Source organism: Capsicum annuum, chromosome 10 (assembly GCF_002878395.1).
Source record: "Capsicum annuum cultivar UCD-10X-F1 chromosome 10, UCD10Xv1.1, whole genome shotgun sequence".
Taxonomy (NCBI): Eukaryota; Viridiplantae; Streptophyta; class Magnoliopsida; order Solanales; family Solanaceae; genus Capsicum; species Capsicum annuum.
Genome location: NC_061120.1, coordinates 52,620,481 through 52,636,774, shown reverse-complemented (window position 1 = coordinate 52,636,774; position 16,294 = coordinate 52,620,481). Strand labels below are relative to the sequence as shown.

The 16,294-nt window shown below is 35.6% G+C and overlaps 1 protein-coding gene across 3 annotated transcripts; it reads left to right on the top strand.

The window, feature by feature from the left end:
- The first annotated feature begins 2,727 nt into the window (after nucleotides 1-2,727).
- Nucleotides 2,728-15,649, top strand: LOC107845453 (E3 ubiquitin-protein ligase RING1-like). 3 transcript variants are annotated; one of them, XM_016689790.2, is made up of 2 exons: nucleotides 2,728-3,873; nucleotides 14,972-15,320. In XM_016689790.2, exon 1 carries the CDS (start codon nucleotides 2,931-2,933, stop codon nucleotides 3,813-3,815), a length of 885 nt encoding a protein of 294 aa, XP_016545276.2. In that variant the 5' UTR covers nucleotides 2,728-2,930; the 3' UTR covers nucleotides 3,816-3,873; nucleotides 14,972-15,320. The 3 variants fall into 3 exon arrangements, with proteins under 3 accessions (XP_016545276.2, XP_016545278.2, XP_016545277.2); XM_016689792.2 differs by having other exon boundaries at nucleotides 2,804-3,873; nucleotides 13,758-15,320; XM_016689791.2 differs by lacking the exon at nucleotides 14,972-15,320 and adding an exon at nucleotides 15,410-15,649 and having other exon boundaries at nucleotides 2,807-3,873.
- Nucleotides 15,650-16,294: the final 645 nt, after the last annotated feature.

Here is a 16,294-nt window from a genome sequence, read left to right as displayed (position 1 = left end):
TTGATTTATTCACCAAGTCTCTTCTAATTGTAATTTTCAAGAAGATGATGCACAAGACCGGGATACAAAAGTTCAAGGATGTTCTCATTAGGAAGAGTTAATACAAGTTGTACTTTTTTTTCCTTATGAGGCTTTGTCCCACTGAATTTTCCTTGTAAGGTTTTTAATAAGGCAGTCTATATGCGTATTATTAAAAATGTGTACTCTTTTTCGTTCACTAGATTTTTTTTTCACTGGTTTTTTTAATAAGATTTTAACGAGACACATTATTTATCAATTAGGTATTCAAAGGGGAGTGTTATAAGTGTATTTACATTATAGTGGATGTCTATAAAGAATATAGATAAGATCTATTTGATATCTATTATGATATGAAATATCTATCTTTTAGAGAGAAAATATAAGTAATTTCTCCTATAAATAGAAGAGTTTCTTCATTGTAAAAGACCCCAAAAGAATCTTTCAAGAGAAATAAGAATTACTCTCTCTTCTCTTATTCGTCTCTACTTTATATTTTATAACACGTTATTATAACATTAACCTTATAATTTAAAAGTGAATAAGCTAATATTTTTTACTGAATATATTTGTTTTTTTAAATATTCGTGCTCGATACCTACACTAGTATGATATTAACACACTATTTGGGTGGTCGTTTTTCATGGTATGGTATGATATGATTATTAGGAGAACCATGTTTGTTTTGATTGTTTCTTAAAATGTATGGTATGATACAGTTTAATTTCATGATTTGAAAACTATGAAAACCCTCACTTTATGCAACCACCGCTTTGGTGGTATCCCATGATTTTGTTATTTTTTTTTCAATTATGCCCTTACTCAATATTGTATAATATTATATTATTTTACTCTTTACCCTATATTACTTAACTCCACCTCCTACCTCGACCCCCCACTCCATCAGCCCCCGACCCCTCCTAGCCCCCACCTTCACCCCCGAATTTTTTTTAAAATTATTTTTTAGAAAATTTTAAAATTTATTCTTATCCTACCTCCTACCTATTTTTTAAAAATTTATTTTTTAAAAAATTTCAAAAAAAAATTCTTACTCCACTCTCACTCCTTATCAGCTCCCTCTCCTTCCTCAATTTTTTTAATGTATTTTGTAAAAAATTATTTTTTTACTCACCCCATACCTCGACCTCGCCCCCTCCCCCCCTCCACTACCCCCACCATTAAAATATTTTTTTTAAAAAAAAAATTCATAATTTTCCTTACCCCACTCCCTTATCCTATTCGTTCTCACTATTTTGTTAAATACATAGAAATGTTTTTAGAAAATATTTTTCTACTTGTGTAACAAACACAAGAAAATAAGTAAGAAATAATTTTTTTTTTCTAAATTTTTTGTGAGGATTTCATACCAAACACACCCATAGCATACACAAAATATGCATTCAAATTTTGTACTTACCGTTGATGGTCATGTCTCAGAACACCAAAAGAAAATAAAATTTGTTACTATAAAAAATGAATCCGATTACATTTAGTTTGATCTACTTTTTTATTGATTTTGTTAGAGTTTACATGATTTTTAATAGCTTTATGCATTTACAATTTTACATGGTATAATTTGTGACAAATTAGCAAGAAGAAAAATATTTTATTAATAATTATTGATAAATTTAACATTTATAATAATTAAGGACGTTTTAGTAAACTTACCAGTTACGATACAATACCATACCGTCAAACCAAATTGTTATTAAATAACAGTGAATGATACAATCCATTCAAACATTGTATTGTATTGTACAATACCATATCATACACTACGTGAAATCATGACAAACCAGCCTCCAAACAAGTACTAATGGTGTGTTTGGTATGATGAAAAATGTTTTCTTATTTTCTCTTGTTTGGTTGTAGTAAAATATTGGGAAAATATTTTTCAAAACAACTTATTTTTCTCTATTTGAGGGAAAATGACTTCCCTCATGGGTCAAGGAAAGTCATAATCTAGAAAATGACAAATGTGATTTATGCCCCCACCCCGCCCCTCTTCCCCACCCCAACAACACTCATATTCACATTACTCAAAAATATTTTTCATTGTGTTTTGGTTTAATTTTTCACTGCTTGAAATAAAAAATAGTGAAACCTGAATTTCCCCTTTTTTCAATGTTCGTTAATGTACTGTTATTTTCATATGCATAGAGGAAGACTTATCTATGTTACTTTTGCTAATTGCATATTTTATTTTGTCATCGATGTAGCTTGTTTCACAAGATTAAATAAGTTTGTCGTTCCGTTGTATTTCTATTGATTGTAGTATCTTGAGATTGTTCTGACAAAATGTTGAAAAGTGTATTCTATATTTGTTAATTAATAGCTGTTTAAATTTTAGTGACCTGTAATATTTTAGTATTCGATATTAATATTATTTGCTATGATTAAATTAGTTTTTACAAATTTTTGAGTTACTAGAGGCAGTAATATACTAGTTAACAGTTAGTAGTATTTTCTAAGAAATATTTTTTCACTCATCAACCAAACATTAGAAAGTATTTTTCTGAAAAATATTTCTACTCACCAACCAAAACTATAAAATATTTTTAAAAAATATTTTTCATTATCAATCAAATATAAAAAAATAAGTAAAAAATCAATTTATTTTCGGAAAAAACTGTTTTCAGAAACATATTTTCCATTGAAAATATTTTCTATCATACCAAACACACCAAGGCTAACGTCACAACTCACAATCATCGTAGTTTCGATCACTTCAGAGTTAAGAAAGCAAAAACCTAAAAAGGTCAACAACCGGGGTGGCCCACTGTTTTCTTCCTCTTATTACCAAAAAAAAAAAAAAAAAAAAAAAAAAAAAAAAAAAGACGCCTCACTTTTGTCTTTCACATCACGAAAGAAAGTGGGCACTGATATTCCATCCCTTTTCCCACTCACACCAAATGTCCACCACCACCACCGCAACTCCGCCACAGCCCCACCACACTTTCTGGTGTCATGAATGTGACATGAGTGTCTTCCTCCTCCACCCACCCCCCACTAATCCTCGTTGTCCTCACTGCCATTCCGATTTCCTCGAGCAAATGGACTCTTTTACCCCTACCCTTGTTCCCCAATTTCCAAATCACCCTAACCCTAGCCATAGCTCTGACACTTTCACTCCCTCTGACGACAACTTCCTCCTCAATAGTCCTTATCTCCAACGTCTTATCCGCCATCTGACCACCACTAACGACGTTCCCGCCATTACCGCCAATGCCAATCATCAAAACAGTTCGGCTTCCAGATCAGCTGTGGAGGCACTTGAAGTTCTTCAAATTAGCTCTTCCATGCTTGAGAATGATCCGGTTATTCCTTGTGCCGTTTGCAAAGACCAGTTTTTACTGGACATGCAAGTTAAAATGTTGCCCTGCAAACACATGTATCATTCTGATTGCATTTTACCATGGTTAGAGTCGAACAATTCCTGTCCAGTTTGTAGGTTTCGATTACCCTCCGAGGAAGATGAGGTTTGCCGTAGACGTCAGAATTTTGCTGCGGCAATGAGGTTGGAAGAGTTGATGGGTGGTGAGCAAGAGGATGTGTTTGGGTTTAGGCGTACGCTTAGACGCGTTGCGAGGAGGCATCAGCTAGACAGGGAGGATACGACTAGGGGTGACAGTTTGGAGTTTCTACTTTCGTCTACTCAGATTGGCCAGGCGGGTCAAGGAATTGGGGTTGTTACGAGAGCTAATAGTGTTGAGACTGTATCAAGTTGGCCCAATTGGCCACTGGAAAGTGGCAGTGAAGATGAAGTAGGTGAGAGTGGTAACAGACTTGGTGGTTAAGGGTATATTGTTGTCAGGTCTTCAAATTGGCCTTCTTCTTTAAGCGGGCAGTGTTAAGGTATGCTAGATTTTTTTTTTTGGCAGACTTATTACTTATGTCTTTTGGCTTCACAGTGCAATGTACTGTACTATCTATGTGATGTTCTTCTAAACTTGGTTTATGTCAATTATCTTTGTGGTCTTATTGGTTATGATTACTATCTCTTATGATCAACCTACTGTAAATTACTTCTAGTCTATGTTGTACAGGTGAAGTACTAGCATTTTCTGATTTTGAATACGAGCATCTTTTGGCGCACATATGTAATTGAGACATATCCTTATTATGTTTCAATTGTGTGTCAACTCTGGTTGATTATACTTATAGTATTCGAGAATGTGACATCTCTATCCTTTGATAATGAGGACCTATGAATAATGGAAGCTAAAAGTTGGTATATGGGCGATAGAAAATGATTTGAAGTTAATATACCAAAGGCGAGTAGTTTTGGCATGTATAACCAGGAAACCATGAGCTGATTCAGTACCATTTTTTTGTTCTACTAAATGTATCCTTATCCAATTAGGGGGATAGACATTGATTATACTTAGGACTCTGTGCTTTCAAATTTTCACTTGGTTACGTGTATTTTAGATGCAAATACAGGTACAAAAGGGACGTACAATAGCTAAGGATTGTAGGTTCATACGTTGTTACCTGGAAAGTGGTGGAAGTATCCGTTTCCTATTCTCCGAAGTATGTAGAGCTCTTACTCTGATTAGAGCTTGTGTTTCAAAATTACTATCCAATCTTAAGTACAATAATACGTGTTTAAACTCAAGATAGCCAATGTTGTTAATGTTAGAATATATCTAGGTTAGTGGTATTGATACATTCTTACATAAAAAAAGAAAAGGGCAGCCCAGTGCACTAAAGAAATACAGTTTTATCTTTTGAGTCATAAATAGGAATCTTGGTAATTAGGGAAGTTTCATCAGTCTAAACTTTCCTTACTCTATATAGTCTAAAATTTCCTTATATTTGTACAATTAAGCCATTATATGAGGAGCCTTTTTATATGTTGTTATCATTTAATTTAAACATCTGGAACATAAAGAGAATTTCCTCTTCTTGAAATCTCTCGTGTCAAACATCCTCTCTTGCCAATGGCCAACTAACATAGACAACTTTGAAGGGAATTTTGACCTTCCAGATATGCTTCCAAGGCCAAAGTTGTGTCTGTTGGTTTCCTTGAATCAAAAACTTGTAAGCAGAGTTCACCTTGAAAATACTTTTGTTGTTGTAAGTTCCAAAGGAGTCTATCTGCTTCTTGACTAGTACCTTTAAATTCCTCCAACAATCTGAAGAACTCAGTGACTATGTCATTTCTCGATCATTAAAGTTCCTTCTGAATTGAATGTCCCACCCTTGTGGTGTCCATATTCAGCTGCACTAACACCCTGTTGTACTTCCATCGCCATCTGGCGAGACCAGGGAACAAAACTTTTAAGCTATCTGATCTCAACCATTTATCCTCCTACAAGTAGGTCTTGAAACCATTGTCTTAGTCTACTTTAACAGTGGTGTGGTTCTTCATAAAAGGCCAAAGTTCTCTGATTGATCTCCACACACTAACCTCATATGGGGTAAAGACTTCCTTAGTCATCCACCTATTCTCCTCACCGTATTTGTTTATAATAACCCTGCTCTAATATGCCTGAGGTTCTTGTGAGTATCTCCAAAGCCATTTTAATCTGAGTGCCTTGCTCTTGCTCTGTAGTTTCAGGTTTCTAATACCAAGCCCTCCTTGATTTCTTCCCTAAAGCACCTTGTTCCATTTAACTAGATGATTGACTGTTGAGTCAGTTTCTGTATTTCCTTTCCAGAGAAAATCCCTCCTAACCTTATCCTACCTCTTGTTGATATCATCTGGGATGGGGAAGATGGACATCATGTAGGTAGGAAGAGCATCCAACACAACTGTGTCTCCTAATGATAGATACTGTGACTTATCTCACACTTCTCAATCACAGAGCTCCAGATGTTCATGGAGTTAGATTTAGCTCCTAAACGCTTTCCAAGATAGGTGATAGGTAAAGCTCCTACTTCCCCTCCCAGAGACCTAGACAGCTCCGCCATGTTGGTAACCTCATTAATAGGTACCAACAAACTCTTTATCCAATTTATGTGCAACCCGGGGACACCTTCAAATAACACCAGAATTGATCTTAGTATCAACAGTTGGCCTTCATCAGCATCACAAAATATCAAAGTTGCATACTGAGGTGTGTAACTTCCAAGTTTGAATCAGAATTTGTTGCCACCTCAAATCCTCTTAGACAGTTGGTGCTTGTTGCTTCCTTGATCATACTATTCAGACCGTCCATGTCTATGATAAACAGAAATGAAGACTATGGATCCCCTTCGTCAGACCTCTTTGAGCTGGAAAGAAACCTTCTGGTGATCATTAATCAAAACAGAAAATCTGATAGTAGAAATACATGATCTCATCCATTTGATCCATGTCCTTCCAAAACCCATACAAGAAAGTATATTCAGAAGGTAGTCCCAATTAACATGGTCATAAGCCGTCTCAATATTCAATTTACCTAGTATTCCTGCCTTCCCCTCGGGGTGACAATTTGTAATTGAGGATTGCATATAAATTATAATTATGCATTTATTTAAAAATGGTATTTCTAGATACGTTATTAAGTCAAAAGATTGGTCGGAGTCATAGCTGCTTTCTTCATAATGCTTTGGATACCCACTAGGCATTTTATCCTACGAAAACTTAAAATAAGTGGGTCAACGTCAAGTACTCTGGGGTAATATTATAATACAACAATCAGTCAAATCACTCAACTACATTTCGATCTAAGATTAGTAGTTGGTCATTATATGAATCCTTTACATCTCTTCCCTGTATTTAGAGGATTCATTGTATTGAGACTATCTTTACGCTGACTGTCAATGTGCCAGAGACCCCCTCTATTTTTTTGAAGTTTCGGGAACCCTCCTCTTTTTTCCATTTGGGATCGGCTATGCTTTACAAAGTTTATAAATTAATATTTAATTTGAAACCCTGATGTTAGAAGATGAAATTTAAAGACGCTAGAAAAGGACTTCCGTCTTCAGCATTGATCATTCCTTGAAATTTCTTTTTCTGGATATTCATACGAAATGTTCATCCTCCTTTCCTTGGAGAAAACTTAGCCTCAGATTTCTCACCTGTCAGAAGGTGCTAATTCAAAGGTCTTAAGTCTACTTCATGGCTTCATACCAAAAACTTACAATTGGAGGAAGTTTCTTCTGTCTTTGACACACTTTTAAGAAAATTTTCCATGTCAGTGTGCTTCATTACATCGACATTCCTAGGGATGGCACATTTAATATTCTTAATAAGTCATCATTCAAAAACTCTTGATTTTGTGGATCCTAAGTTATGAACAATATCAAATAAACACCCATACTTCAATTTTCACTATTATGATAGTTTATTTCCTTCTTGGGTCAGAAACTTCAGAAACCTATCTTCTCAACTTTGAGACGTTTTTTATCAATAATGTTCTTTCTGTGGCATCTTGCTAAGCAGACATAGTTAAAGAAGATACATGAGCTGACCATCTACCTAAGAGGCCTGGCAATTGAATTTTCTGAAATCGGTTTTCTTTTTGTTGTGTCAGCCTATCAGATTTTCCCTAAGATTTCGTTTGTGTCCATGTTGGCGATTTCTGATGTGAATTTGGTGGGTCGTCCCCCCTTCCTGCGGGTTCCCCCATGACCTAGTGACACACCAACAAAAGCTTGCCGAAGTCATCAATGGTATTGATGCTGGCAAATTTACTTGTTATTTAAGTGCCCGTTTGGCCACGGATAGTTCCATTTCTTTTTCAGCTTCAAGTTGAATTGTCGAATTGGAAAAACTCCAAAAAGTTGTTCACACAATTTTCACTCCAAAACACTCACAAAAATTCAAAAACAACTCCAATTTGTATTCACACCCCAAAGCAACTCCAATTTCCAAATATTGTATTCAACTTGAAAACAAGTACTGTTTTTTTCCAAATTCCACAATTCTTATGTCCAAACGCCCACCAGTATTTCTCCAACCCTACTTGTTGGAAGTGAGGGGCAGTCGTTTATTATATCTAAGTTTTCTCCATTTCACATATTTTGGGGAAAATAACTCTTGGAGGAAGTAATTGTTATTGTATTGAAGTATTTCTCCATCCTCTGGCACGGGGAAATCTGTCGCATATTTGATATTCCTCTGATTCCTTGTAAAAGATTCGGAAGTTTAACTCTGAAAGAAGCACTTCATGAAGTCACCCCATAAAAGCCATTTATTACCTATCTTTGATTCCAGATCAAAGATCAATTTCATCATTAATTTCACCTATGTTATATTTCCTTATTCTTTGGGGAAAAAAATCTACGAGAAAGGTTGATCTGTGGCAGAAACTCCGATTTTTTTTCTTGGGAAGTTCAAAAAGAAATATTTTATTAAGAGTTTTAAAAAAGTATAAATCTAATCTCAATAATTCAAAAGCAAAATTTGGGCTTGTGGAATTATTGAGTAATCAGATATGAAAAAGAAGGTCCAAAATTTTGTGAACAATGCACAAGATCGAATTTGTTGATTCTCATTTTAATCGAACCTGTCACGCCCCAAAATGGGAGGACACGTGGTACAACACCTTATGCCTGGCAACTTGCACCGAGTGAACTGCTTTAGTGTAGTGACTATCTACTTCATGCCCATATAAAACAATTCAATTAATTAACCTCAATATTCCAAGTTTGTCAAACCCCAAAATGAGAGGAGACGCTGTACGACATTCGATGCGTGCCAACTTGCACCGAGCGAATTGATTTAGTATAGTGACTATCCAGTTCATACCCATATACCACTATTCAATTAATTAACCTCAGTATTAAGTGAGTAAGCCGAAGTGAATAATCTCGAATCAACATGCTCATTAACCAAGTCATGAAATCAAAATGTTATTAGCAAATCCAAAAGGGAAGCCATAACCCAAATATAATACAAGTACATCTATGGAGGAGCCTCCGTGATATTACGAATGAAATAATCAAGTTATGAGACTAGCTCGCGATGTACAAAATGAACATACAACAATGTGAATCCCACGATCTTAAATATGGGCTCACCAAAAGTACGAAGCTACATGAATCCTAACTCGTACATTGACCACCTTGCACCTGCTCGTCCGTTAGGCCTAACAAAACAACAACAAACCGTAGTTTAACCTAACTCCATTTAAACAAATGACGCTCGAATGTTGGAATACTCAGATACGCATCAGAGCCACAACTTAAGATAGGGAAAGAGTTATACAGATATATAAATGAAATATCAAGTAGGCGAGACATGGATTATAGACACAATTTAATTCATCAAAGCATATAATGTGAACAAAATTTATAAGTACATAGAGGTGAACCAAATCAAAATTTAATTTATGAAAGCATGGAAGAAGCACCAATAAGGTAAACCATGTTTAGGATCTTTCTAAAGCTCCTCAAGTGTCATATTATTCCATGAATTCAATGTCCATATCTCGAGTATCCATATTCGATGTATACATTCGGATGCCACCCACGAGGCTTGACGTACTCTCCTTGCTAGATAGGCTATGGTACAACAACAGCAACATACCTAGTGTATTCCCACCTAGTGGGGTCCGGGGAGGGTATACGCAGACCATACCACTACCTCAGGAGAAGTAGAGAGGCTGTTTCCGATAGACAGATTGGCTATGGTACACCGGGTACAAAATCAACGGGTTTGATCATCCCCCAATTGAATGAGTAAAGATACACCATGGTGTAGAACCCACGGGTCCTGTCATCCCCTCAATCGGATGAGCAGTGGTACCCCATCAGGGTGTAGAACCCACGTGTCCAGTCATGTAGTCATGTACTCGACCTGATGAGCAAGTCATATCAAAGTTTTTTGAAAATCTCGTTTACTTTCATGTTCTCAAGTCATGGCCTTTGGTCGAATCCCTTTCACTAAATCAAGTTACTGTTTCACTTGTATAACGCAAATCAAGAGAGTGATTTCAACAAGTCCATCAAAAGTGTGCTATGAATTTGTTACCAATGAGTAACAAGAAATCAAGCACATGGTATAGCGCGCTATAACTCCAAGAATTATGTAAAAAGCTTTAAACAATTTTATAACTTTCAAACTTGGCCGTGTAAGCATATTATAAATATTAATCCCAACCCAAGGAGTAAACAATGCAAACATGTTCTGCATGTGCATGAGATCTCATTAACATTATCGTTCAAGTAATGAAGTAGTTGAAAATATAGAAGTAGCTAAAAGCTCGGCACAACTCAATGTAAATCTGAGTGTCGCTCCAATCATTTCAAATAAATTCAACATCTTCGATCCACATAAACGAACTCATAACTATCAACGTCTTACAACAATATCAATTTAGTCAACTAAGTAATTTATAGTTAGGCTAAATTTTCAAAAATTCCATATTTATCCATTCCAGTGGTGTCTTGATATATCACATAATTTCACCAATGACATTAATAAATTCATTCGACTCATATACGTCCACCATTTAAAACCCATAGGCAATATTCATAGTTTCTTTTACGAATTTCACAACTTTCATTAGTGTCAAGTTTGGGCTTTTCTTTTATGGTTACCCCAGCCACAACCCAACTCAAATAATACCTTTCACAACCATAAATACTCTTTCAATACCTCACACTTATTATTCAAAATTGCAGAAAATTGCCTTCTTGAATAAAACATAAAATTTCAACTCAAGGGATTTTTTAAATGATCCTTGATGTTCCTGATATGATCTAGTCAATCCAATAGTGTAATGACATTAATATAAATGTTTAACTCCAACCAGCGCAAAATATGCTTGGTTGGCATTGAGGATTCTTGGCTGATTCCCACACTACGGGTTTGGTTGCTCGTTGTAAAGATGAAGTGGCTTTTCTTTTAATGCAATAGTTACTCCCTTTGTCCTGAACCCACTTATGGAAAAAACTTCTATTTTAAATTCCCAATTTTTGTGCAGGGAATAGCATAGCATAGGATTTTAATACTTGCTCTTTAGCTGCTAAATATATTCAGGACAGGTGGCAACAACTTCTGTTTCATCCCTTTCTTTTTTTTGATTTAATCATCCACTTTCAACATAAAAATCGTCACACTTTGCTCATGCTCTTCAGAACCATGTTATATAAGTATTAAAATGTTTGAATAATATTTTCCTTATTCCGTCATCGTCACTGATACAAAAACAAATATTTCTATATTAACTAGCGAGTTTAATGTATTAAACTTACACTGAAATTTTTAGGGACGTTACAGAACCACCTATTTTTTGGTTTATCGGTCTTTTATACGACATATCTCATTACAAGATTCGTAGACTGGAATCATATAGTTTGGCTGAAATAGCCTGCCGAGGAAGCTACACTAGCTTGAGAATTGTTAAGAGTCCCACATCGGAAAAGAGATGGCCAATTGGTCTCTTTATATGGACTTGCACAATCCACCCCTCGTGAGCTAGCTTTTGGGATTGAGTTAGGCCCAAAATCCATTTCTTTACATAGTATCAGTGTCAGACTCATCCCAATTCTTCGTTATGAGGTCTAGGTGTGCAGGGGAGTGTTAATAGTCTCACATCGGAAAAGGGATGGACAATTGGTCTCCTTACATAGACTTGGGCAATCCTCTCCTCACGAGCTATCTTTTGGGGCTGAATTAGGCCCAAAATCCATTCTTTTCTAGAATACACTAGCTAGGTCGTGCAAGTCAATAAGATACTGTAAGATGTTCCTTTGTGGGGGTGGGGGGGGGGGGGGGGGGGGGTGTTGTGTAGTAGTTTGTGATGGTTATGGCATGGAATTTTTATCCCAAAAAGGGACATTTAATTTCTCCCCACAGTTTTCAAAAAGTTAAGTTTCTAAAAGTTTGTTGAGCTAGACCTAGGGGTGTGTTAGTGGTTCTGTTTGGGTCAGTTTTGGGGTAAAAATGAAACCGAACCAAATTAGTCATTTTTTTTAATTATTGAAACCAAATCAAATATAATTCATTTCCATCGGTTCGGTTTGTGTTTTGGGCTTTTGAGAAACATAATAAAATGTTTCTCTTTTATCGGTTCGGTTTGTGTTTTGGGCTTTTGAGAAACATAATAAAATGTTTCTCTTTTATTTTTTCCCTACAATTAGAAAGGAATTTTCGATCATTTTCCAACTTATAATTCCAATTCATAGTCTGTGATAAGTGTTGGTTCCAAACTGTGGTAAGACATGCCTTCCGTTGAAGCCAAAGAAGAGAGTCTATCCCACAATGGTTTGGTGAATACAAAGCTCATAAACAGTTGGTCTCCTGTCTCAGGGTGTGCATTGCACAAGACACATTCAAGCTGAACTATCATGCCCCATTTTTCTAGTCTATCATGGGTTAGGCGTTTTCCTTGCAGTTGCAACCACATGATGAATCTGGCTTTAGACTTAGCATCATTCTTGTCACATTTCCACGGGACTTTTGGGTATTACAGGAAGCAATTGGGAATAGATCTGTTTAGTCAAGTTACCAGAGACATTTCTGATCTGCAGGTGTGTTATAATTTTTCTTGCTTCCCATATTTTCCTAATAATCCAGCAGGCTTGTTGAAGAACTCTGAGAGTGAAATCAGGTTGGCCTTTGAGATAGAACTCATGGATCCACTTGATCCTTAATTTGTCTTCTTTGTGGCAGAGATCCCAGCATGTTTTTGGTAAAGCAGCTTTATTCCTATCAAAATGTTAAAAGAGATTTAGTCCCCCAAAGCTTCTAGGTACACCAACCTTCTCCCATGCAACACGAGCCTTCTTAGTGATAGTGTTAGTGTCAGACCTTACAAAACTTCTACAGTATGCATCAATTATTAGGACCCTGACTGACGTTTGGAATAGCTGAGACCGGTATGATTGAACTCCAAAGACCATAGATTGGACCAGTTGGGCTCTTCCAGCATAGGAGAGCTTCTTAGCTGTCCAAGAAGTAAATCTGGCCACTATTTTCTCTATTGGCGATTGCCACTGAATAAAAGATATCTTTTTGGTGGATAATGGGACTCCAAAATACCTTAAAGGTAGCTCACCAGCAGGTATTCAAATCATATGAAGAATTCTCTCTCTATCCACCTGAGCAACTCCATCAAAGTAAATAGAATTTTTGTGTAAATTAGCCTGTAATCCTGAAGCTTATGAGGCTTGTTAAAATGTCTGATGAAGAGCAGTGACTGAACTGGAGGTCATCTGCAAAACTCATTTGAGCGATACCCAATTTTCCACATCTAGGATGAAACTTTAAGGATTTGATATTCTTTAGTCCCTGCAACTGTTTGCTTAGGTATTCAAAAAATATTACTCCCTCCATCCCATTTTGTGTGTCGTCATTTGACCGGACACGGAGTTTAAGAAATAAATGGTGACTTTGTAAGGTTTACAAAATTGCCCCTCCTAAAGTCTCTTTAATGTTTACTTTTTAGTTGTCTTTTCTTATTAAATGGGACCCAATAAGGATAAAATGGGGATGATGCCATTAAATAGTTGCCAAATAAGGAAAGATGACATTCTTTTGGGACGGATCAAAAAGGAAATGACGACACATGAAATGGGAAGGAGGGAGCATATTGTATATGTAATTGTAAAATTTTTGTATTTCATTCATCTGTTTGGTTTGGTTTTTTAATATTATTGATGTTTTAAAACTGAAATCCAAACCATACCATTACCAAATAAAATCGTTTTTTTAATTCGGTTCGGTTTTCAACCGATCCTTAACACCCCTAGCTAGATCCCTAGGCATGCAAGCTTCCCAGATTAACTTATCTGTTTCATAATAAGGATACCTAATCTCAAGACTGAGAAAAGTTACTTGAATAAAGTTCTTTTCCTTGAAGGCATATGCGATTTGGGAGTTTGTGCATGTAAGGACTAAGGTTGTTGTTTGGCAGGGTAGAGTTCAACAGGTATGCTTCTTCACATTGGCTTTTCATAGGTAAGTAAAGTTCATTATCCTTGTTAGTGTCTTCTTTGCGATACTTCTTCCTCCTACCGGAAAAAAACAGCATTGTCCCTTTGACTCGGTTTGTCCTTGGATACCATCATGAGCACCTTTTCTGATCAGTTGGTTAAATGACGCTATTAACATTGTGGATCTAAGGAAGTTGAATTATCCATGACTGAATAGCTGTCTCTTCTGTCGTTTACTCCTTGGGAGTCTCAGAAGGAGCATTCTGCCTGTTTTGGGGACTGGTTGGAAAAGTGAGGTAATGGTTGTCAGTCTTGTCGGGGCCTTCCAAATTTTGGATTATTCCATAGTACAATAGTTTGCTTGAGTTGATCCCTGATGTCTTTATTTCACGTGTTGCACGGATCAGTTTGGCCAAAATCTAAAAATCAATCATGACAATCTAATCGAGCATATTGGGGAGACATTGTTGAACACGGGTGCTCAAACAGAATTGGCATCTGGGGATATTAAAATTATCTTTTCAATTTTTCTATTCAAAATTGTATATTACCAAGTTTGGAGCTTGGCTGGGGTGATTGAATTGCACTTCTCCACTTCTAGGCCTGTATTAGGTTTGAGGCATAGGTTTCTGCATGGCTGCATACTGCAGCAGCTGTAACGACTCTAACACGAAGTGCTGGAAACTTATGTAGCTAAGTTGCAAACTTTTGACTTCTCCTTCCCAAAGATATCCATGCCGTGATAATTCTCCATTAAAAGATTGGTGGGTTAAAGCGAATAATAGAATGTTTACTCCCTAAAGGTATAAAAAATAAGCCAACGAAATCAAAGAGAATATTGTTTATTAGTATTGTTATGCATTAATTATGTGGGTGATCCTTTTAAGGGTTAAACCCTTTAGACTTTTGCCTGTGTTACCTTCTGTAAGATCATGTTTTAGGAAGGGATTTTATGGGTTAGTGGGACTTTGGAGAATCAAATATGGAAGATTTTGTTGGGTTCTATTTGTTTTTGATGTTTTAAATGACATTTTGTTTGAGCTGAAATGTATACCCGAGATTTCTATATCACCAAAGCACTAATTTTGTTTACCATGTGGTGTTGATTTTGACCCTTTTTTAAAAAAAATTCATTTTGCAGGTGCAGTATAGTTGTTACTACTAAGTAGGAACATCCAAGAGAATAATTTTGCTGTAGATCGTGTGGAAAATTTTAAATCATGATGCATGGTGTAAATCATGATGCATAACCATGCTTCTGCCAATAATCATACTAGCAAATGTCAAAATCTTGTCATTTTTGTTCTGGCAATATCATTTGTTGCTTGTCAAGATAGTAGTCTATTGTGATACCACTACAAGCATTAATAACGTTCTCAAATTTTGGTTTAAGCTGGTTATGCATTCCTTCTAGGGTGGGGGGCTTGTGTGCCCTTATCTTTCTGGATAAGTTGGTAATGCTATTCAAGTATAGTAGTGAACTTTGATTACTTAGCTGTGCACATTGTTGGGGTTAAAAGTGAGGGTTCTCTCATTTTAAAACTTTTTAACCACCATCTTTTTCATTCCTGACTTTTAGGCCAAAAACCATGAAAACGTCCCCATCGCGGTGAACTTGGTGGCGGCAGATTTGTTTGGTGCTGTTGTGTCTTGTTTGCCGGCAATCACTGGTTATTCAGTATGCCAAAAATTCTAGTCTATTTGTGTGCCTTTTTGTTAATACTAGTAATTGTAATTAAAACTATTAGGGGCCGTTTGGTATGAGGTATTAAAACAAATTATCCTGAGATAAAAAAATAATCCTGGGATCAATTTTTTGGTGCCTTGTTTGGTTGTCAAGTTCGGGATAACTTATTTCGGGATTAACAAATAGTACTGGGATAAGTTATCGCACCCTTTGGGTGGTATAAATAAACCCAACATTATTTACCTTGGAATGACAAAATTATAAAACCTTAAAATGACAATTATCCTCCAATTATCACTTTTCATATATATATATATATATATTCTCTATTTTAGTACTATATATAAGAGAGTTAGATTTTGATAATCCTCACGTTAAATTTGTTTTGTTAATTTTATCCCTAATTTAAATTTTTATTACTATACAAATTTTCATCCATTTTGGTAAATTTAAATAATTATGTCCGAATTCTATAAAGAGTCATGAAAAAATGACAGTGACACCATAAAACTATTTATACAATCAAATTCAAAATTGATCCAAGGGTTTATTATCTTTCTATTTTGTAGAAACATTTATTAATCTTACTTTAAAATTTTATTTTTCCTAATAAATTTATCATGGACAAGTAATTAAAATATCTTGACATTCCTTTCCAATTTAGAACATGCTTAATTTTATATATATATATAGCTAAAAATGTGTGAAAATTTAATTTTTTAAAAATACAATTTAACTATCTAAATATTAATAATACTAAATAATGAAAATGAGAGT

What these genes read in the sequence shown, in the direction of transcription:
- LOC107845453 (XM_016689791.2), top strand. Translation starts at nt 2,931, where the DNA reads ATGTCCACCACCACCACCGCAACTCCGCCACAGCCCCACCACACTTTC.